Genomic DNA, 25,402 nt, shown 5'->3' with positions numbered 1-25,402 from the left:
CTATGGCTAGAATAATCGGGTCTTCGGGATCGAATATTACGTCCTTCGGATGTCGATATGATTCGAACCCGTGACACTATGTAAGTCACGAGATTTCCGATGTGATGCTTCCTGGCCGAACCACAATTCAGTACACAATTTCCAATGATATCAATAAAATCTACATAATCTCTACTTTCACATCATTAAAAGAAAATGGATGTGGAAATTCCCGGTAATTAATTCTTCAGGAATTAATTGGTATTATTTTAAGCCATAATTACAAACGTGCAATTAATTTATTAACACCAGTTCAGTTCAGTTCAAAGTCATGGGAACGTTTTTTTTTTAAATATACTTTTTGGTATTTTTCGAGGTTACGTTCGTAGTTCGTCAACCATGAAGTTCATAATCTGTAATAAAAAATAAAAGCTGGCTTCTATGCTGGACTGGATTCAAAACATAACGCGTTCAGTTGCTTATCTTTCCATGCATGTCACAGAAATGCTCTGGGGGTTAAGAAGGACTTAATACGGTAGTTTCAAATCAGTTACTTTTTAATTTACTATGGAATTTGTATGAAAAATTAACCTGGGGCGTCATAGAAAAAGTGTCAAAATGTCGCACTTATTATTACATTTTTCTTTATTAAAATTCATAAATAAGTTAAACAGAAGAAAAGAAAAAGTGTTTTGTCACCCTTAGATCTGTGTTTATTTAGTACTTAATCAGAATTTCATAATTTATCTTTGACCTAGGAAACTATCCAATTGTGGTCTTTTAAGACTGCCTAGACTCAGTGCATCGCCGAGTTAAGAGGCTGATTGACGACAGGAGCCTGGTGGAACTTATTTCTTTTTTGACGTGACTTTTGGAATTGACTTCGCCGGACAAATGGGGAGGCTGAGGGTTCTCTTCTCACACTTCCTAACTTGTTAGACCATTTTTTATGGACTATGGGATGATCACCTGTCACCCCATTGTTAATTATAAATAGTTTATGTCTCCATATCAACAAAGGTATTAATTAAAGTTTACGCGGTTATTATCATAATTAAAACACAAATATGTCATCCCATGGTCGGCACTTGCAACAGTGCCGAAATATCGGGATTCTCATATCCCTACTTTAAACGCGGTAAGAACCCGTTATTATGTGTTTTAATTGCCATTTAACGCGGTAATGCGGCTAGTGTTGTGGGCACCTTTGCTCCGGGAACAGTGAGGGGCGGGTTATTTAATGACTAGTTTTTAAGTTTGTTTTTGTGACGTATTGTTATATTAATTTTTACAATTAAATTGATTCTATGACAGATCTTTATAATAAACGTTTCTTTCTTTCATTAAAGGTATAAGTACCCACCCCATTAGGGCTTATGAGCTTATATATATCTAAATCTAGTGGGATTTGATCCAGGCATCTTGAGTCGCCTAGAACAACCCGTCATTATATAGAGACCCGTGCAAGAATATAATAACTTCCTCCTTATAAGTACTTAACTTAAATTAAAATCACAATCTAACAAGAAATACCGACACACAAGACTGATCAACAGACAATCTGTTGTGGAATCCTGGTAAAAACTCGCAAACATTAAGGCCTCGACACACGAAGGTGTCCGGGAGTAATCCGGGTATTACAGGATAGAGATCATCCCCTTAGCATTATCCGGTTTTTCACAGGGTCCGCTTACCTAACCTGAAGATTTGACAGGTTTTTTACAGAAGCGACTGCCTGTCTGACCTTCCAACCCGCGATGGGAAAACCAGCCCAATGCAGGTAAGGTCACATACCTCCGAAAATGCATTTCTCGGGAATGTGGGTTTCCTCACGATATTTTCCTTCACCGCTGAGCATGTGATGATTATTTATGATCCAAACATGAATTCGAAAACAAATGCGACAATCATTGGTTCACGCTTGTGCATTCGAACATAGTTTATTATTAAAGTACACTCTCGTGAGTAGTGATGGGCAGGGAAAGAAAAAATTGGGTGGGAAAGAAAAAATATCGGGAAAATATGGGAAAATAAAATAAACACCCGAAAAATTCCCGAATCATGGGAAAATATTTTTTATTTAATTATTTTTAATCTTATTATTATTTGTATGTCGTTTCCATGTCTCGGGTCGGGTCTGTCATGGAGTCCCGGACTTTTGGAAGGCGTGCGTGGGGCCGAAGCCAACACGTAGAGGCCCCTTAAGACAATTTACTCTAAATGTGTTGTGACACCAACCGGCGATTATCCCTGTATGCACTATGGGAGTGCACCCAAAGACAATCCCTGGTTCGCGTAGGACTATGGCAGATTATGGGAACAAAATTAACTGGGCTATTGGGTTGGGGGTTAGTAAACCGGGATACTGGGGCTATGGGGGACTATGGCGCCTGCTCGACCAATGTTAATAACAGAGATACATTGGGCAGGCGGTGACTCGTCACTCACTGGTTGGGCCACCTATCTAGCCGACGCGACTGGACGGCAAGGCAGCAACATAGTTGTGAGCATCTCAGGGTGTCAGGGTGTGCGGTTTCTGCGAGGCGGTTTACCCGCCTTACCAACTCGCGACTTATGCATCTTTCACTTCCACCCTGCGAGCGTATAGCTCTAACGCCCCACTCTGGCTGGCCTATGAAGGCAAGCCAGAGGTGAGAGTCCTGCGGCCCCCGCTAAGGTCCACTCCGGCCTGCCAGTACTGTCACCTTCTTTGTTGCTCTTCTTTGGACTCTCTCTAGTAGTGCAATGTCCTTCCGATAGTAAAGTCTCCATATTTGAAACCCATGTTCTAACAGCGGTCTGACGTAAGTAAGTTTTGTGTGTGCGTCAAGCTAGCGGCCTCAAAAAAAAAATGGGCACGAAAAAATAATTTGACCATACCAAAAAATAGTACTCTTATTGAAAAAAATAGTACCTGTTGTAAAAAAATTAGTACCATCACGGTTCTGGATTTATAGCCACGTTTTATTGCACTTGCTAGCTTGACGGTGAGCGAAATTTGGCGAGAGTTAACGACAAGGTCTTTCGCTTTGATTTAAACGCCAAAAAATAGTACCGAAATAGTACTCACCCCCTGCAAAATACCGAAAGTAGTACTTCAACGGTTCCAAAGTTATAAAGGCAGTTCTTTGATCCCGCTAGCTTGACGTTTTGAAAATACCTATTATCTGGGGAACGCTTGCATACTTCAGTATGTAACTAATGTCAATAAACTCGTATGAAATAGTACTCCCTACCATCATAATTTGGACCTGATTCTCTTTGTAGAAATATGTCAAAAAGTCATTATAACCTGTATCATACATTTATCAAGACAAGTACAGTCGCGAACAAAATTATTACACATGGTCAAGAATGTTGTCAGATTTTAGTATTTTTCCCCATTTTTGGGTAAAAATTGGTGAAGTGCCAGGGTTGTCAGATGAAAGTAATATCATTGTTGAAACTCTTTGAGTTATTCTACAAATAAGTACTGCAAATTGTTTATTAACAAACACTTCGATCCGTAACAAATTCAACATGACAAACAATTATAAATTATAAAATAAAACAGCAGATTAAAAATGTATTATGATGTATTAAAATCACAGATTGTTTTCGATAAGAACTAGACCCATGCAGCCATTTTATATTAAAATTAGTGCATATGGGTGTATGCAATAGGATTTTTTTGTAATAGCAGCACTCTGAAGTGCAAAGAAATGGTAGGGTAGACCTCCAAAATGGCAATACTTACGAATAAATTGTGAGGTTATGTAATTGTCTACGTGACTGTATCAACAACAAATGTATGGCATAGGTTATGATGATTTTTTAACATTTCTACAAAGAGAATCGGATCAAAATTATGATGGTAGGGAGTACTATTTCATACGAGTTTATTGACATTAGTTACATACTGAAGTATGCAAGCGTTCCCCAGATAATAGGTATTTTCAAAACGTCAAGCTAGCGGGATCAAAGAACTGCCTTTATAACTTTGGAACCGTTGAAGTACTACTTTCGGTATTTTGCAGGGGGTGAGTACTATTTCGGTACTATTTTTTGGCGTTTAAATCAAAGCAAAAGACCTTGTCGTTAACTCTCGCCAAATTTCGCTCACCGTCAAGCTAGCAAGTGCAATAAAACGTGGCTATAAATCCAGAACCGTGATGGTACTAATTTTTTTACAACAGGTACTATTTTTTTCAATAAGAGTACTATTTTTTGGTATGGTCAAATTATTTTTTCGTGCCCATTTTTTTTTGAGGCCGCTAGCTTGACGCACACAGTTTTGTAAAGCCTAAGAAACAATTCCGTATCTATATGATAAAAAGCTTTTCTAATTATGTATAAGAGGGAGTTATCCTTCTTAGTGATTCCAATAATGTGATCGTCCCACTTTAGATTATGTGTTATCGTTATGCCAAGGTCCTTTTGTTTTTTAACACACTCGAGAGGTTTTGAGTCAATGGTGTAACTCAACGTGGGGTGATTACTGCCAACATGCAACACAGTGCATTTGTCTACGTTTAATGTGATTAGCCAATCTCGGGTCCAAGCAATTACCCTATCAAGATCATCTTGGATTATATTATGGCTAATAAGTGGATTCCCCGTTATTGTCGTGTCATCTGCAAAGAGTGATATATCAGACATGATACCATGTTTAAGATCTGTAAGGTAGATACTGAATAAAATAGGTCCTAACACCGATCCCTGCGGCACACCGCTGAGGACTTTTCTGGGAACAGAGTATGATTCTCCGATGCGCACAGAGAATGTGCGATTTGACAGGAAGTCCACTTCACGACATTGCCTCTGATTCCAAAGGGCTCTAATTTAGCAATCAATGGTGTGACAGGAACTCGATCAAAAGCTTTTTCATAGTCCAAGTAAATAATATCTGTAGGTATTCGTGCCTCCCAATTTCTTGCACAAAACCATGTTGCTCCTCGATGATGACATTCTCTCGTGCCAAAAGCATCCTATATATCCTATAATATGTAGATATCTTTGCATGGAATTATTAAAATCGACCATTCCATTCAAAATATATTACAAAGGAGATCATCGGCTTTCCATACTTTGGCCGGCCCAAATTTGAAAGTGCCGGTCAGAGAAAAAAAAATGTGTCAAACCTTTCGAATAGATTGTTCTGAACATTTTTTACTATGACACCAGACGTGTATGACCATTAGTTTGGCTTTAATTGGATTTTAAAAATCTCGACTTTTCATACATTTTGTAAAAAATAATATTATGTCCGTTGGGAAAAAGAGGTATACAGGCGTATTACAAAGGACCGTTAGAACATTTATTAGTATGGCGCCAAACTTCTATGACCATTATTTGGACTTTCAGTTTTGGTTAATATGTTAAAATGCCGGCCATCGAAAAAAATACGTCGAATCTGTCTAATAGTTGCTTCTCAATATTTTTTAATAACACTAAACATCTATGACCATTATTTTGACTTTTATTGGAATTTACGTTTTTGTTTAAATATGAAAAATGCCGACCAGCAAAAATATCATGTTGAGAGTATCGAGTAGATGTCTGTTAACATTTTTTTCTATAGCGCCAAACTTGTATAACCATTAGTTTGGCTTTTAGTCTATTTTAAAAATCTTGATTTCTTATTTATTTTGTATGAAAATAAAGTGCTTTGGGTAAAAAATGCGGTACGGCGGATTACAAAGGACCTTTAGAACATTTAATAATCTGGCGCAAAACATTTTTGACCGTTATCTTGACTTTTTATTCGTCTCTCTTTCCGTTTTGGTTCAAATGGGAAAATGTCAGCCAGCGAAACAAAAGTCAAATCTTTTGGTAAACGACTTGAACGACGTATTTTTACTATACTACCAAATGTCGACTTTGGCTTTTATTGGACTTTTTAAAAAAAACTTTTTTTTATACATTTTAACAATAACAACAAGCAGAGCTTTCCCAATGACTAGTTATTATTCAGATAAATACTTTGTGTTTTTGTTTTGTGTGTTGTTAGGTGAACTTCTATATTAATACTATCTGATTTTAGATATGACGTTGGCTGTAGTTTTTGCATTCGACTCAACGTTACGGCCTAAGTTTAGGTTGAATTATGGTATTGATTCACCTTGACCGTAAATGGTTACCACCCTCCAAAGATAAGCTTGCCATCTAGTGACGAAACTCGTATATTGGCATGACGTCTGAAGTATCTGTTAGGGAAAACAGGAGTCGGGTAGTTGTACTTTGCATGTATGCCTATTACAATGTCCTGGAGCTACTCGGCCGATAACATAGTAGGTACCTCTATCACCCCACTGTTTATTTCTTGTATACACTTTTCTTTAAAAAAAGTAGTTTCTTAAGCGTGTATCACCATCAGGTAAGGTAGTGGTCAAACGCAAACCTATTTTTCAAAAGACGACCACCATATTACGCCTTTAGCAAGATAGTTCCATTATCACTAGATAAAACTTTTTTTGATTTTTGGAAAATCGAATTAAGTTCAAAATATTGGTCATAGTCGTTTAATGCCATAGTAATAAACATTCTGACGATCTTTTAAATAACGCGTCGGTTATATTTTATTTTTATACAAAATGAATCAAAAATCAAGTTTTTTTTAAATCCAACAAAAGCCAAACTAATTAATGGTCATACACGTTTTTGTCATAGTGAATAATGTTTACAGGTATCTTCTCGATAGCTTTGACATGTGTTTTTTGCTGACCGGCACTTTTCACACAGAAACTATAACGTAAAGTCCAACAAAAGTCAAAATAATGGTCATAGACGTTTGGTGCCCTAATAATAAATGGTCAAATGGATAAGTTCTAACGGGATATACAAATATTGTTTCATGGCCGGCACTTCACATTTTCACCAAAAATGTATGAAAAATACAGTTTTTTAAAATCGAATAAAACCGAAGATATTGACCCTACAGCTTTGGTGCCATAGTAATAAATGCTCATAAGGATAAGATCTAACGGAATATAGCAAAATTATTTTTTGGCCGGCACTTTGACTTCTGGGCCGAAATCCGATGATCTCCTTTAAGTTTTTTAAGAGTTCATACGACACTACGACAGAAGATAAATTGGGCATAAGTAGGCATACATTATATTTAAATGGTCTTTGTTGGAAATCCTTACTTTTAATACAAATATATGCGATAAAAAATATTTTCCCTTGAAATGGGAATTTTTCGGGTTTTTTCCCTCAGAATTGGGAAAATTCCCAAAACGCGGGAATTTTCCGGGTAAGAACCCAACACTACTCGTGAGTGAAAGAAGAGAATTGGGCGTGCCAGGTCATGATCGTAGTAAGTAGAAATTGCCTCTACCTACCCCAATGGGAAATAGACGTAACATGATTCTAGCAGCGCCTCTGTATGCATCATCATCACCAGCCCATTAACGTCCCCACTGCTGGGACACGGGCCTTCCCTGTATGGATGGATAGGGAGATCGGGCGTTAAACCACCACGCGGGCCTAGTGCGGACTGGTGGTTATTAACGACTGCTAATGCAGCCGGGACCAACGGCTTAACGTGCCTTCCGAAGCACGGAGGAGCTCGAGATGAAAACTTTTTTTTGTGGTCACCCATCCTATGACCGGCCTTTGCGAAAGTTGCTTAACCTCAACAATCGCAGACCGAGCGCGTTTACCGCTGCGCCACCGAGCTCCTCTGTATGCATTGAGCTTAAATGAGCAGAACAAATGATCTGTGTGTGAGCGGGTTAATGTTATTATTGGCTAGTACAATGTAGTGCCGGAAGATGGCGCTGCTCGACCCATGCGCACACGCTTCCTATAGCGTCTTGATAACATGACAAGCCGGGATATTGATGAGTGACAGGAATAAATTATGTTTAGGTGATTTAACTTAGTCGTTGTATAGATAGATAATACGTAGATACATTAATTAAAATAACGCCTGTGTCACTATCAGAAACTAAAAAAAAAGGATAATTTGTCCGTTTAGTGGAAAATCAGATCTTAGTCTAGTCCCTAACATGCTGTCACATATTTATTTAAAAGATTTTTTTGACGTGATTTATTGTAGATTTGCCGCAGATGGCATTAACTACTTGGCCGGACAAATGGGGAGCGCTGAAGGCTCTCACCCGGTACAACGATTAAGACAACAGGCCTGAGGGTGCCCAGTTGGTCGCGAACCTCGGCTCAGGAAAAATATTTGAAAGAATTAATCGACCCTAGTGGGTCGATAGCGATAAGCGCCGAATGAGGGAAATCGTCGACCACGCCGGCGGGGTCGGTATCGGGGTTCTGAAGTGCTTGGTGTCGCGAGCTGATTGGCTGCCTCTATGGCTAGAGTAATCGGGTCGTCGGGATCGTATATTACGTCCTTCGGACGCCGATCGGGGTACTGAAAAGTCAGTACCGTCCCTAAGCGGAATGTATTCGGAAGATAAGAAATATTATACTTACCATGTGATATGAAAAAAAAATAGACTTTTATTAGGTACTGTTGCTTATTTTGCGATTTTCTCCTCACATCTCTAAGCTCAACCATCGATATCTGACATTGTTAGTATGAAATCTAACGTTGCAAAAACTGCATAACTGCAGATTACCGCTTGTTACGACGGCATAATTGCATCAGCTAGCGAGGTGGATGTTCCACTGGCTGGAATGTGCTTTAGAAATGATATGGCTTGTTTGATTGTTGAAAAACTAAATAAAAAAGAACTAAAAAATTATACACACTAAATAGATATTTAGTGTGTATAATTTTTTAGTTCTTTTTTATTTAGTTTTTCAACACACACACGTGTACACGATAGGCTTAAACATAAATAAATATAAAGATTTATATTTATTTATGTTTAAGCCTATCGTGTACAGACTTTGTTACATATCGAACACGATTTTGTCGTCTCTACGCTGAAATATGCTAAGTTATCAAGTTAGGAGCTCTACCTACCCCAGTAGCGATATACCGTGAGTCCATTTATATACAGGGTGTTAGTGACATCGTAACGAACACTGAGGGGGATGATTTAGACCATGATTTTGAGTTAACACGTTGACAGTTCAGTGACCCATATACGGGTCATGGCGGACTAGCTCCATACGTCCGTGACCCATATATGGGTCACTAAGAAACGACCTGGTACTCACTTAGGGCTGACTATCCACTTGGATCCCGTTTACATTCATTATTTACGTTTTTAACGTATAAAGATTGAAGTAATATACAGGACTTACAAGGAAGTCAAAACAGTTTGTATGGGGACTGTCAACGTGATAATATCAAGTGGAATGTTCCATCGCAAAATTCATGTTCTTTTTTGTTTTTTAATTATTTTCACTTCTATACTTTTACTAGTATGTATAAACATTATCTGAAATGTTTATGTTAGCAAATCCCTTCACTTGTCTTCCTTAAAGTTTGAAACCACAACATCGTAAATGTGCGCATATTTCTTTTTTGTATTTTATTTATTTTATATATTTTTTTTTTAACTTCCAGTATGCCACACCGTTACGAAGCGAAGCGGGCAATCATAATGCAGAATATGGGAGAATGACCTATTGTAGTATCACATTGTGAGATATCAGAGCCGCGTAGTGTCACATCGTAAAGATTTACAAGAAGCGATGCGTGAAATGGACGATGATGTGAGGGACGGTGCAACAACAACTACTCTATACATCAAATACTCTATAGGTACTCTATTCTCAATTCGTTTGGGGTTCTGAGTGGGAGTCTGCTCCGAGAGTGGGGGCTGAGGTTTCATCACTCATCGTTATCATCTTTCGTCATTTCATTAACATCATCGAGAAAAAAAAAACATAAGACATGGCTGTATGGGCATGTTCCCTTTGCCTTGCCCTTCGGGGAAAACCAAAACAAAACAATATGTCTATTTCTAGTCACTTTTCCGTTTCACACCCGCGATTGCCATCAATGCACATACGACGTTGGTGTAATGAAACGTAATTTGAAGAATCAAAGCAATTACGGTAACTATGTAGATAGAATTTCTCAAAGAAAGCATCGTATCTGCGAACGTGATCGAGATGGGCGCCGGCGTGTGACTGTGCGTGTTTCCTACTGTGACTTATGTGGAAGATCTTTCACGTGTTTTTTGACTAGATTTTATTATCATAATTAAAACACATAATAACGGGTTCTTACCGCGTTTAAATGGGGATATGAGACTCCCGATATTTCGACACTGTTGCAAGTGCCATGATCACGGGAACAAACAAACAATGTATAGATTTTATTATGCTTTATTTCAGTCATCGAACAATTGCACAATACAAAACTATTAACCTTGGTTACGGAGAAAAAACCTCCGTGGTCCAGTGGTTGAGCGTTGGGCTCACGATTCTGAGGTCCCGGGTTCGAATCCCGTTGGGGACATAGCACAAAAATCACTTGGTGATCCCTAGTTTGGTTAGGACATTATAGGCTGATCACCTGATTGTCCAAAAAGTAAGATGATTCTTGCTTCGGAAGGCACGTTAAGCCGTTGGCCCCGGTTACTACTTACGCAGCTTGCTGTAAGCAGTCGTTACATGAGCCATGTCAGGGGCCTTTGGCGGCTCAATAATGACCCTGACACCAGGGTTGATGGGGTTGGTAATTCACCTCACAACCCACACGAAAACAAAGTTAATTATGCAACTAACACCGATAGCCACAGATTACTAAATGTTTTGACATTTATAAATTCTTATTCTTCTGCTACATTCACACGGAAACCTCGGCGAGGCGTGAGTACTTAGTTCATCTTTCGATGGATGTACCTCTGACTACCCCAATTGGGATATACTAGTGTGCTTATGTTATGTTAATAGTAGTATCTATAGCAAATGCTTATCATTCTGACCGATTCAATCTGACTGAATCGATTTAAATGAAATTTTAGTATCGAGATAGCCTGCGACCATAGTATGCAAACAAAAAATATTGAATATTGACCTATGGAAGGTTATAGGATAAGTAGTTTTTATCCCGAAAACTCGGTGAGGTGTGAGTACTAAGTTCATCTTGCGACGGATGCATCTCTGACTACCCCAATTGGGATATAGCCGTGAGTTTATGTTATGTTAAAAGTAGTATTTACCTAGCAAATGCTTATCGTTCTGACTGATTAATTCTAACTGAACCGACTTACATGAAATTTAGTATAGTGATAGTCTGCGACCGACATCGTGAGGAAACCCACATTCCCGAGAAATGCATTTTCGGAGGTATGTGACCTAACCTGTATTGGGCTGGTTTTCTCTTCGCGGATTGGAAGGTCAGACAGGCAGTCGCTTCTGTAAAAATTAGTCCTGTCAAATCTTCAGGTTAGATAGGCGGACCCTGTGAAAAAAGGGATAGTGCTGGGGGGATGATGATGACAGTCTGCTACCTAGGGAAGGTCATAGGGTAGTTTCTATCCCGAAAATCACTCCCTAAGGAGATGAAAATTGGATGGAAAAAAATATGTTAAAACGGCGGTTACGTGATTCTACTTCTAACCACATCTTCAGACGTGGAAACATCAGGAATCGTCGTCTGTTAGCGATCGTATGTCGGTTGCGTATTTGTGTTTACACTAACCGCGAAGATTTTTCGTTATGTAACATGGAGGGCTGCAGTAACTGTCGGTACTATTCAGAGGTGAAGGACAGGAGTCCTAGTACGGCTTTGAAATAGACTACACTGGGCGCCATCCCACTCGCGTCAGACAGAATACTGCGGGGCGGAAGGCAAGAGTGAAACGACTGCCCTATTTTTCCCTTAAACAATAGCATAGAATAGCTCTTAAATTAGCGATAATGATAATGATGAACATGGAAGAATGATGAAATGGGAAATGGGACTGGGCTGGACATGTTGCCCGAATGACCGATGACCTCTGGACCAAAAAAGCTACAGAGTGGGTTCCTGCAAATGCTGCCAGACGTCTTGGAAGGCCATGAAAAAGATGGCGCGACGAGTTAGACCGCTTTTCTTGTGGCACGAACAAGCTGGGGACAGGGAGGAGTGGAAGAAGGGAAGAGAGGCCTTTGCCCTGCAGTGGGACATTGAGGGCTATTAATAATAAAAAAATAACATGGAATAACACCTGTCCTTTTTACAACGTAACTTTGTTATGTAATTAAAAGGCAATAAAGCGTCTTTTTGAAAAATCATATTCGGATGTGTTTTTTTTAACAAAACCTTGCAATAAACAAACTAGTTTCAATCTAGGTTAAAATCTGTGCACTCAATTTTACCCGGATTGAAATTAATTAAAAGAAATCAAGGTTTTCTTCTTGGTTGGTTTCTTCACATCAGCATGTCGTGTTTCAGAAAGGCGGTTTCGTGGTTTTCATTTCACTACATGGCTACGGCAAACAGCCTATATACGTCCTACTGCTCATATGTCTGCCCTTATCGTAAGGGGTATGAAGCATACTTCGCCACACTATTCCACTCTGCGGGACGGTGGAGTTGTTTTACGGTTAATATCCGGGACCAACGTCTTAGTAAGGTGCTCAAGGTGATTCAAGTGATTCAAGCCTGCAATATCCAAGTTCTTATCGGTGCGGGGTGGACAGTGTCCGTTCTATACGTTAACATCATCATCAGCAGGAATCTACCATTGCTTGATATAGGCCTCCCTCAAGGCATAGAATTATGGAATAATACTACGTATAGAACGGCAACTTTCCGCTCCCCACCAGCGTCTGAGCTAGGTTTACCTCACCCCCTCGAACATAGTTTAGACTTGAATCGTATGGACAGACGTCACACACACAGATGCGCGTGTAAGATAACGTTTTTGGAAATGTTAATTTAAAAAATTACCAGCCAGGATGATGTTCCTCGAATAGGACACATCATTACACCTTTGAATCTTTGAGAAAAAGGCTGACTCTAACGGGAATTTTAACGCTTATAACCCTTTAGGCTATAAGGAAAGACCATTTAATCTTTTATAGGCTGTAAATAGATAGGATTTTAATGTTATTTTACAGCTAACGGAGTTTGAATCGTACCTGTAATCCCTTTTAAGGCGGACAGATTCACAACTCTGCAGAAGAAATCTTGCTCAAATATATGCCTCGTCGTTAGATGGATAGATAAAATCTTTATTTAAGCAAGTAAACTTAATGTAATTAGCCTCCGACGCCTCCGTGGTCCAGTGGTTGAGCGTTGTGCTCACGATCCGAAGGTCCCGGGTTCGAATCCCGGTGGGGACAAGTCACAAAAATCACTTTGTGATTCTTAGTTTGGTTAGGACATTACAGGCTGCTCACCTGATTGTCTAAAAAGTAAAAAGATCCGTGCTTCGGAAGGCACGTTAAGCCGTTGGTCCCGGTTATTACTTACTGATGTAAGTACGTAGTCGTTACATGAGTCATGTCAGGGGCCTATGGCGGCTTAGTAATAACCCTGACACCAGGGTTGATGGGGTTGGTAATTCACCTCACAATCCACACGATAGAAGAACGTAATTAGCCAATATATCGTGGCTGACTTTGCTAACTGACGTATCTGCAATGTTTTGCTGAAGTGATTTGAGTCTTATTGACAACTGCAAAAATTTCAGATACGTCAGTTCGCGACATCAGCGACGTCCCGTGTTGTATCGCACGTATTTGTTAACTTTACAAAGCAATAATTAAAGCACATAATAACGGGTTCTTACCGCGTTTAAATGGGGATATGAGACTCCCGATATTTCGACACTGTTGCAAGTGCCATGATCACGGGATGACTGATGAGATTGGAGTGGAGTAGGTAGATCCATATTTTTCTACGGGCAGACATATCTGTCTACCCTCTTTCTTTGCCGCTTGTTTTTGTTTTTGATATCGGAATCTTCGGCACTTGCAACAGTGTCGAAATATCGGGAGTCTCATATCCCCATTTAAACGCGGTAAGAACCCGTTACTATGTGCTTTAATTATGATAATAACCGCGTAAACTTAAAACAATGTATTTACAAAGCAATTATAGCATTATGCCTCGAAAGTGACTGCATGTTTTCTTCAGATTAATTACTCGTGGGCCTACTCCATTAGTTTAGAGTCTATTTTCACCGGAGTCCGACCCTGTTCCCTTCACAAGTGCGTCAGGCAATTATAACAGCGAATTATCCAGGAGCTGGCTAGTCGGGTTGGGCTGGTTATTATGTTTTAGTTAACGAGAAATTATATCGCGGTAGCCTACGAGCATTACGTAGATCAGCCTTTTTTTTGACGTGACTTATTGTAGATTTGCTGCAGATTGCATTAATTACTTGGCCGAACAAATGGGGAGCGCTGAAGGGTCTCACCCGGTACAAAGTTTAAGACAACAGGCCTGAGGGTGCCCAGTTGAGCGCGAACCTCTGCTCAGGGCGACGTCTGAGAGGAAAAATATTTGAAAGAATTAATCGACCCTAATAGGTCGATAGTGATAAGCGCTGATGGAGGGACTTAGATATAGGACGTAAGTTTTTATAACTAATAGGGTAGAGCTGTAAGCAATTGGAAAGCAACTTGCATATACTTTTGATAGGAACTACTACTTTTGATTTTTGTGATTTTATCTCCACCGGGATTTGATCCCGGGACCTCCGGATTGTGAGCCCAGCGCGCAACCGCTGGACCACAGAGGCCTGCTCAATAAATGCATGGGACCTTTCAACCCGCGAAGGGAAAACCAGCCCGATGCAAGTCAGGTCACAAACCTCCGAAACGCATTTCTCGGGAACGTGGGTTTCTTTACCTTCCTACACGTTGTAACATTCTTTATTCTATAACCTAAGTCCCACCCTGCTTACCACCCATGCTTAGTGGGATTGGCCAGGAAATCGCCTACGATTAGCGGCTCGAGCAGGCCCTGGCTAGATTAGACCACATCTATGGCAAATGATATGGTTAGCCAGCTATGGCGAAACTACGCCGCAGTTTCGCGTTACAGGTAAACGGTCGAATGTTGTGTTGGAGATAAGTAGGGTGACGTACAAGTCACTGGTATTAAATATAAATTAAAAACACATGCTTGACATTTAGAAATGCACTGTATTTATTTCTCGCTCTCTCTTTATTTAAGAGCTGCGCTCTTGTCGGTGGAGTAATTCGCCATTCCTCTCTTCATCCCGCCAAAACCTTCACCTCCTGATACGACACGACCTGCACCTTCTCTTTTATTTGTTTCATAAATGTTCTGCTAGGTCTACCCCTTCCTCTCTTCCCTTCAATTTTTCCTTCTATTATGTTTGTTATAAATGAAATGTATTTATTTAAATTAACAAAAAGTGGAAAAAGCAACACCCCATCGCCATGATGTTAGAAGGGTAGAAGAAAGATTAAAATGCGGTGTTGCCATAATATAAAAATGTTAGTGTGTACTACACAATGAGTTTGATTTAAAGTTGGGAATACACTGGACACCACATACAAAAATCTCATTCATATCGTGTGTTATTATGTGTTTTAATTATGATAATAACCGCGTAAACCTAAAACAATGTATGTACATTATTATTTTACCTCTTGTGGCATAAATAAAATTAAGCGTCAGAAATAATGATAAATGAGAAAAAAACTAATTTATTTACTTTTTACACTGAATCCGCTATACGTACGTCATCCAGGTAACGGATAGGAACTCTACACATCTTTTTACTTTTTTGTACACGTGTTGTTTGATGAAGCTGGCAGAGGAAGACCTAGAAGGGCGTACATTGATCAAAATGGAGATGTCCTTAGAAAAGGTTTAGTACGATCTACTCTGAGCCGGCGTGCGTGTATGAAGCGATTGATGAATGTGGAGGAAGCAAGAGAAGTGTGTCAGGATCGAAGCAAATGGAATTAGACTCTGCTTACCCCGGTGGGATATAGGCGTGAGTTTATGTATGTATGTTGTTCACATGTGTGTCTGTAGAGCAAATAATGTTTTTCGAAAGTAAATCTATCATACACAACATGTTCAAACAGTGATTTTATTATTAATGACAAAACCACACGCATCGTCTGACTCACAGCTAAGTCCCACGATAGAATAATGTCGTAAACGTGTCTACTTGTCCATAACTTGATGATGCTTCCTTTACATTGACGTAATGTGCACCAAATGTTTAAGTTTAAGTGCAGTATAGTTTGACAGACAGCTATTTATAGCACTGAGAGATTTATTTGTTATATATCAAAGTAAGAGTTGTGATACATATAAAAGTAAGATGATTCCGTGCTTCAGAAGGCACGTTAAGCCGTTGGTCCCGGCTATTAGCCGTCTATATTTTTGACTTGCTAAAATAGAAGCTCAAAGCGTGTACTTATTTATTGGAAAATTTTTGTGTTTCGTTTCAAAACACTAAAAAGTATAAAATAAAAAGGAAAAATGGATGAAGAACTATTGAATTCTACACCAGAAGAAATTTCAACGTTAGCTCAAGAAATTACAGAAAATTTGCTACCAACAAAATCTAGCAGCCTGTACAATAAGGCCTATAATAATTTCATGGCATGGAAACTGGATCACAAAGCTTCTTCATTTTTGTATAATTTTTGTTTCATTTAAAATTACGTCGTCGTAGAAAAAGTATTGTATGCAACGTTGTATAACTAGGTCAAAAAATGCGAGTGGCGTGAGTTGCGATGTGAGCCTTGGCGAACATCGCAATAAGAGACGCCACGAGCAAATAGTATTAGTATGAGTAGAAAATAGTATTTTTTCTACTCCTCTACTTTAATCTGGCATTTAAATAACCAAAAAGTCTAATATAAGTACATACATAATTAAACTCTTTGAAAAAGTGTACGCTCTATGGCCTATAAAAGCATTGTTTACAAAGTGTAACTGTACTATAATGTCGCCAAAAAAGCATTGTTGTTGTTTTTTTTTTTTTGACCTGGAAACTGGCACCTTTACTTTGTTTGGTGCCATAGATATACTATAAAAATTTTCCATTTTCCCGCGCGTTGGAAAATAATTTTTATAAATAAAATTTTTCTTTGTATAATTTTTGTTTCATTTAAAATTACGTCGTCGTAGAAAAAGTATTGTATGCAACGTTGTATAACTAGGTCAAAAAATGCTCGTGGCGTCTCTTATTGCGATGTTCGCCAAGGCTCACATCGCAACTCACGCCACTCGCATTTTTTGACCCTTCTTATACAACTGTTGCATAAAATACTATTATTGGGCATATCAGTACAAACATACAACAATGAATATAACTTTCTTATAGGCTAGGTACTAGTGCTTGCACCAATTACAGACGTGCACAACTTGTGTTATTAACATGCATGTAGAATGTGGAATAGATAGTTAAAGAAAAAAAAGGAATAACAAAAGGTATTAAAAGTTACAGCCAGGCAACACTACAACAAAAAAAGAAGAATATGTACACAACAACACAAGAAAAAATGACTTTTTTTAAAAAAAAAAAAAAAAAAAAGATCCAGTTAAACGGACGGTCATGACTAGATGATTGCACAATGAGTATCTTGAATTTAGGCAACTGTTATGAAATATGTCAAGATCAAACTCCTTCCAACATTGGTTATACGTTCTGAGCAGTCGTGTACGAATGTATAGCTAAACAAGCGCCAACTTTTTTTCCGCATTTTTGTATCAAGAGCTGTATCTAAGGTAGTGGTAAAATAATGTTTATGGTGCGGGTGTAAGTGTTAGGGTTGGAAGAGGAATGCCTAAGCGACCTAACAATGCGATCAGATCCAGGATGTTTTAAAGAAAGGACAGGGGAAGAGTACTCTAAACCGGCGAGCATGTATGAAGTCTTTGATGAGAGTGGACGGTGTGTCAGACTCGTCATCATCACCAGCCCATTAACGTCCCCACTGCTGGGGCAAAATTTCAATTTTATGAAAAATTACATTCGATTCTGATTTTTGCTAACCACGCAAGAGACAAGTTCATCATCATCATCAGCCCATTAACGTCCCCACTGCTGGGGCATGGGCCTTCCCTATGGATGGATAGGGAGATCGGGCCTTAAACCACCACGCGGGCCCAGTGCGGATTGTTGGTTATTAACGACTGCTAATGCAGCCGGGACCAACGGCTTAACGTGCCTTCCGAAGCACGGAGGAGCTCGAGATGAAAACTTTTTTATTTGTGGTCACCCATCCTATGACCGGCCTCTGCGAAAGTTACTTTACTTCAACAATCGCAGACCGAGCGTGTTTACCGCTGCGCCACCGAGCTCCTCAAAACAAACTCAGACTCGTAGAAAGTGGAATTTCGTGGTGTTTGTCTACCCCAACGGGAAATGGGGCGTGGTCTTATGTATGTATAAGTAAGTCTATCTCTCTCTCTCTCTCTCCTTGACATTTATTATTCCCAACTGATGGTGGGGTCTGCCTTCTTCGTCTTTCTCTTCCACTTCGCTCTATGTATAAAAAAATAGCCTAATATACGTCCCGCTGCTGGGCACAGGCCTCCCCTCAATCAACCGGAGGGGGTATAGAGCATACTCCACCACGCTGCTCCAATGCTGGTTGGTGGAGGTGTTTTTACGGCTAATAGCCGGGACAACGTGCCTTCCGAAGCACGGAATCATCTTACTTTTTAGAACAATCAGGTGATTCAAGCCTGAAAAGTCCTTACCAAACAAAGGACAGTCTCACAAAGTGATTTCGACAATGTCCCCATCGGGAATCGAACCCGGACCTCCAGAGTGAGCCTAACGCTCTAACCACTAGACTACGGAGGCTGTTTTATGTATAAGTAAGTAATAAAGTAATAATATGTGTAAATGTAATCGCAATATTTATTTAGTGTCATTAATGACTAACGGCGTATGATCACGGCATGACGACGGTACAGTGAAAATCATATATTTATTGCACCTAACACTTTCTCCTTTTTTTTACAACTTTACAACTCACATATCTAAATGAGCGCCGCAAATTACAACCTAACAATTTGCAGCATCATTTCTTTACTAGCTGTTGCCCGTGCTGCGCACGCACAGTATTCGGTTATTATTTATTATATAGTAGACTTTTTACGAAAGTGGTTGAAGGATCAATTTAGTTAAAAGTTATATCAGTTAATATGGCAGGAAGTCGGAACACTTGTGGTTAACTGAACGGGATGGGCAGCTAAAATGCTGCATGGCGGTTACCATAGAATAATTTATTTATTTTATTTATTTATTTATTTTGAGGAAGACTTACGGCCATATACATTTTCTAACATAATAACCAGACAATAACTAAAGGCTAATTACAAGTCTCCGCCTAATAAGGAATATTACTTGCTGTACGTAACTTATATTTAAAGTGACATTCAAGGGAATTGGGTGATAATATTTCTACTAACCAATATTTCATTTTTAATTGAAGTAATGGCTTAAAATTGCGTGGTAAAATAACGCTTTTTAGTCAACATGATAATTTATTACTCTTACAAATCTGTAAAAAAATACATAAAATTAAAAAATGTGATAAATACCTCAATAATTTATTTATTCATTTATTTATTATTTATTTATTTATTTTACATATACATAGTCATTACAGATAAACCAAATCGACAATGTATGCAAACTATTTACTAAAAAACTTAACTTACTTAATTATTTGAACTATCATAAAAAAAAGGATAGGAGGTGTTTATCACATTTTGTTTTTATACATTTCCTTAAATCATATTCATATACATAATATCAAATCAAATCAAATCAAAATAATATCATATATATATTTGTAAAAGTAATAATAATAAATCATTATGTTGACCAAAAAGCGCCATTTTACCACCACAGTTCATAGAATTGATCTAAAATAAACTTGTAGTGGTCGAGGTACAGATTTGAAACATAAATCATTGAGTTGGTTCACTCTGAGTGTTTGAACTTAAGAAGGATTTAAATTGTGAGCCAGATAAAAACGCGCCTACGGGATTTTCACTATAATGCGACGTTTAGCCTTAGCCACTAGGGATTACGGGTATTGAATAACAATTTGTCTGTGTAATACAAAACAAGCTCACGGCTACATCCCAACTGGGGTAGTCAGAGGTACATCCATCGTAAGATGATGTAAGTACGGTCCCTGGAAAAAAAAACCAAACACAATATACTGGACTAGCTTTTGCCCGCGACTTCGTCCGCGTGGCGAGTTATAAAAGAAAGATCTTTGTGTGTGTGGGAGTGCATATCAAATTTCAAGCATCTAACTTATGCAGTTTAGATTTTTTCATACATTTTTTTTCCCGCTAACTCCCAGTTTTCAAAATACAGCCATAACTAAACTTTATATTTACTAAGGTATGCATGCATGCTAGATTGAAAACATCTATCTTACGCGGTTTCGATTTTTTCATACAAATGTTTTTTCGCGGTAACTCCCCCTCCCGTGGGAATATTGCAATATCCTGTTGCAAACTAAGCTTTAAGTGAACTAAGGTACCTGCATGCCAAATTTCAAGCGTCTATCTTAAGCGGTTTAGATTTTTCATACAAAAGGATTTTCCCGCTAATTCCCGTTCCCGTGGGAATTCCGGGAATTCCTTTCTTAGTGCATCTCTACGGTAACCTAAGCTACGTCCCTTCCAAATTTCAAGTGCCTACGTTTAGCCGTTTAGGCTGTGCGTTGATATCTCAGTCAGTCTGTTTCTCCTTTTATATATTTAGAATTAGATAGGCAGAGGTCACAAGAAGATCTTTCCATGATACAAAACTTATTCCAGTCCCAGAATCAGAAGAACATGAAGATGAAGCAAGTTTATTGAAAGAATTTTGTTGGACCAACGTGATAGGTGGTGAGCTGTGCACAAACACGGAAATATTAAAATTACAATCTTCTCCGACAAATGAAGAAACACTACTTACTACCAGGAGTACATAAAACCGCGGAGCTTTCCGCAACAGTAATAAAAACAGATCCAATGTAATGCCACTACTGTCATTAGTCGCATAGAGGTGGTATTAACGCGCCTACCAAGCCTGGCGCATTTAATTCCTGTTTTCCGCTTACTTCTGTAGCTTTTTGCACATTTTTTCTGACGCAAATGGCATTAACTACTTGGCCGGACAAATGGGGAGCGCTGTGGGCTCTCTGCCGGTGCAACATTTAAGACAACAGGCCTGAGGGGGCCCAGTTGGGCGCGAATCTTGGGTCAGGGCGTCGTCTGAGAGAATAATATTTGAAAGAAATAATCAACTCTAGTGGGTTAATAATTAGGCTACAGAAAAAAGTGGGTCGATAGCGATAAGCGCTGGATAAGGGAAATCGTCGACCACCCCGACGAGGTCGGTATCGAGGTTCTGAAGTGTTTGTTGTCGCGAGCTGATTGGCCGCCTCTATGGCTAGAGTAATCGGGTCCTCGGGATCGTATATTACTTCGGACTCAAGAAAGCAGGCTTCGTTGGTTAGGACATGTAAACAGAAGAATTATGTGGGTAATGTTACGGCCAATTTGGACAAAACAGCTGGAGCGGACGACCAAATACAAGACGGGCAGATGTAGTCAAGAAAGAAAACAACAAGTCCGATAGAACGAAGTGGAAGCGAGACAGAAGAAGAAGAAGTCAGGATGGTAGGGACCATCAGATGCGAATAATAAACGCCAAAGAGAGAGAGAGGGATAATTTTGTGATGTTTTGCCTTGATGGTAAAATCAAAGAACGAGTTCACGGGATAAGCAATCCAGTGTTTCGCAAGGCACGTTAAGGTATTGGTCCCGGTTATTACTACCTGATGTAAGTAAGTAGTCATTACATGAACCATGTCAGGGGCATTTGGCATCTCAATAATAACCCTGACACCAGGGTTGATGAGGTTGGTCACTGATCTCACAACCCACACTATAGAAGAGTTGCGTATCGTGGAAACTTTATAAGCATATTTTTGTTTTCTTATTTTCTTTTGGCTCTGTCCACCCGATTAAAGAAAGAAAGAAAGAAACGTTTATTATAAAGCGTCACTACAGTAACAAATAAAAACAAAATACGGAATACTACATAACTTACAATCAAAAAACGTAATAAAAACAACTTACACAAGAGACTACAAATAAATAAACTGCAGCGACAGATTTGTATTTTGCGGTGTTTTTATTTTTGTTTTATTTTACTTTTGTTTTATGTTAGATAACTTTGGACGTAAGATTTAATATGGGTCTGAGAAGCCTGCAATGAAACTTTATTTATTAAAATAGACAGTAAACATTAAGGCACATTGTAATAAAGAACACATTGCATATTGTAAGAGTAAGGGAAAAGAGACAAATACTGAGAATTATTAAGGACAGAAGAGGCAAGATGATTGGACACCTAATAAGACACGACGAATTTATTAAAAACATCATAAAAGGTTAGCTAGAAGGAAAGAAAGGAAGGGGGAATTGGCCTTTGATAGATTGGAATGGACAATGCTACACCGACAAGAGCGTGGCTCTTAAGTTGATGATGATGATGATGTAATAAAGTGTATGGACTGGTCAACAATGGTGTCCTTTATAAAAGGGCCTGTCTCAGCATGTGCCGCGTCGCGAGCCACGACGCTGGTATTCTGTGGACCCTGCTAGAGAATGTATGTACGTCCTGCGGTCAGTATCATCAAGTGTCGCAATGTGGTCACAGGTTATCTCCTGCGGGTTACTGCACCACAATAGTCTACAATTGCTTCCTGCTTCTACGAGTTGAGAAATGGGGCATTGACTTGTCTCGACCCGGCTTTGACAATTCTTAAATAATGGTGCTGATTCCTGTACATACCATCTAAATTTATTTTACGTTATACCTGTCATTTTCTTACCCCGTGAAAAAGAAAGGGACAGGTAATCGACAGGTATACAATTTATGGAACACAACTTAATAAGCTCTTCCGAAATTTTATATTGGCCTTTTATATTATATTAACTAATAAGTTGACAGCACGCGTCAAACTCGTTGCATATTTTATTCGCCCGAGTTATTCGTTCATTTACTCATTCTTCCTTAAATTAACAACTGTTATGTCAAAATGTCAATCACCCGTCCCTTTCATTTTCGGCGGATAAGAAAATGACGGGTATAACTTAAAATAAAATTAGGATGTGTCTGCAGGAATCGGGGCCAGTATGTTACTTATTTATCATATCGCTGGACATTTTTTTCCGCATTAAACTAGTGTGTGAATCCGTGCTAGTCTTGTTAGGAGAACGCGCGACTTACATCTTAGTTTCACGGGTTCGAATCTCGGCTCAGGCTTTAAACCACTGAATTAAATTTTACGGGTTTGAATTCATGTTTGGGTCTTAGATAATTGATATATGATTACCAGGATTTGTGCCCCGTTAATAGCAATAGGGACTTAAACATGGCTGGCGAGGATTGGGTGTACATACGCCTCTGCCTACCCCTTCCAGGATACAGGCGTGATGCTATGTCTGAACTATTAAAAGTATGTTTTATTTTTTTTAAATCACTTAGTGAAGTGATCCTTACTTTGTTTAAGACATTACAGGCTGATGGTCGGGAAGAAAGATGATCCGTGCTTCGGAGGGCACGTTAAGCCGTTGGTCCCGGTTACTATCCACTTATGTAGGTATGTAGCCGTTACATGAGCCATGTCAGGGGCCTTTGGCGGCTCAATAATAACCCTGACACCAGGGTTGATGAGGTTGGTTATCCACCTCACAACCCACACGCTAGTAGAAGAATTCCTACCTGAGCCTGCTTGAGCCGATGTTCAGTGCGATGCACGGCGAGCAGTGGGGTAACGCGGACCAGTAATCTCCACCAGGGCCAGTCCCGCACCGCGAGGAACGCGCGCACGTTGCGTTGTATGCAACGCGCAGCCGTGTGTTGCGTGCGCAAGCGCTGCGCACGTCTGCGCGTGAGCAGCCCGCGCGCCCGCGCTTGTAACCGCACCAGCACGCGTGCCAGCGCAGCGTCGCGGCGCGCGTCCAGACCGCCGACGACGCCACCACGGAACATAATCTGAAACAAGGAAAAAAACATAAGTATATTTATTTAGTTAGTATATCCGAGCGTATTTTTCCATTAGCGGTAAAACATATCACACTATCTAAATTCACGCTATCTTTCATCATCATCTCCCTAGATCCACTTTGTAGAGGCTGTCTGGATGCAGAAGAAACTGCTCCCCATGTAATCCTGGAATGCACGGGAGTGTCAGCACAACGGGTACAAATCCTCAAAGGAATGGGGTCGCTCCGCGAAGCCTGTGAAAACCCCAGGAGGCTTCTGAGCTTCTGGAAGGAGATAGGTTGGCTTACGTAGTCAACAATAGCACGCATAAAGGGCCATCTTAGAGTCTAAATGCGGAAAACAGAGCCCACTAATTAAACTAACCTAGCATCATCAATTTTATAATTGTGACGACTAATGTTTCATAACTTTACTGTTTACAAATAACTCGTTACTTACTGATCTTTTGCTCTTTGATTGTACATACTTTCGCACGCGATTTGAAAGCGAGCGATTTGAAAATAAGACCCCTGTTCTCTTCAAAATGAAAACGAAAGTACACGTGTATTGTATAAGTGTGTAATAAAGAAATTATCATCGAATCGGAATTCACTTACAAAACGTACAGCGGCCATTTGGCGTTCGCAAACGTAATGAAAGAAAGTCCAGTTTTCTTTTTACGCAACGCCTCGAGCTGTCAATGTTACCTGCCTACTGAACGGATACTATCAATATGAATGGTGATATTAGGCAGCTAAATAGAATACAATAAAATACAAAATATTTGGTTCACATCAATACCGGAGGAGCTCGGTGGCGCAGCGGTTAACGCGCTCGGTCTGCGACTGTTGAAGTAAAGCAACTTTCGCAAAGGTCGGTCATTGGAAGGGTGACCACAAAAGAAAAGTTTTCATCTCGAGCTCCTCCGTGCTTCGGAAGGCACGTTAAGCCGTTGGTCCCGGCTGCATTAGCAGTCGTTAATAACCATCCGGACTGGCCCGCGTGATGGTTTAAGGCCCGATCTCCCTACCCATCCATAGGGAAAGCCCGTGCCCCAGCAGTTGGGACGTTAATGGGCTGATGATGATGATTATGATGACAATACAAAACTCTTTATTGCATTTAAAACACATATTCACACATCACTAATTTAAGAGCCACGCTCTTGTCGGTGTAGCGTTTTCCATTCTTGTCTATATTCAATATTCTTTATTTGCATATTATAATGGTGTACATTAGTGTACAAGTTTGTAAGTTACATATGAATTTCACATCATAGACACTTTCGCACAACAACTTGTTACTTGGGAACAACAAAATAGAAGTTTAAAAGAAAGAAAGCTTTTCAAATAGTAACATCAGTATCATTAAGGTATTCACTAGTGCTGTAGTAACATTTATTACCTAATTAGAAGTTCATTTATTTTTTTAACAAAGATTTTGACACTCTTTTCTTCTTTTAATATGTTAGGCAGTTTATTATAAATTTTGATGGGCTAGAAGAAGAAAAGAAAAGCTAACCGCTAAACGTCCGGAATGGAGAGCTTTGGTTCACATCA

General features: G+C 39.4%; 1 protein-coding gene across 4 annotated transcripts in view; it reads right to left on the bottom strand.

The window, feature by feature from the left end:
- The window catches only part of LOC126376186 (unconventional myosin-XVIIIa), a 338,390-nt gene that overhangs the window by 40,806 nt on the left and 272,182 nt on the right, over nucleotides 1-25,402 (bottom strand). For all 4 annotated transcript variants that reach the window (XM_050023404.1, XM_050023405.1, XM_050023407.1 and 1 more), the window contains one exon: nucleotides 23,580-23,852. In XM_050023404.1, the coding sequence (XP_049879361.1) occupies nucleotides 23,580-23,852 (273 nt within the window). The remainder of the gene's footprint in view (nucleotides 1-23,579; nucleotides 23,853-25,402) is intronic.

The sequence above is a fragment of the Pectinophora gossypiella genome, chromosome 20, assembly GCF_024362695.1.
Source record: "Pectinophora gossypiella chromosome 20, ilPecGoss1.1, whole genome shotgun sequence".
Taxonomy (NCBI): Eukaryota; Metazoa; Arthropoda; class Insecta; order Lepidoptera; family Gelechiidae; genus Pectinophora; species Pectinophora gossypiella.
The sequence above is the reverse complement of the archived record's forward strand: the minus strand, read 5'-3'. Positions and strand labels throughout refer to the sequence as shown.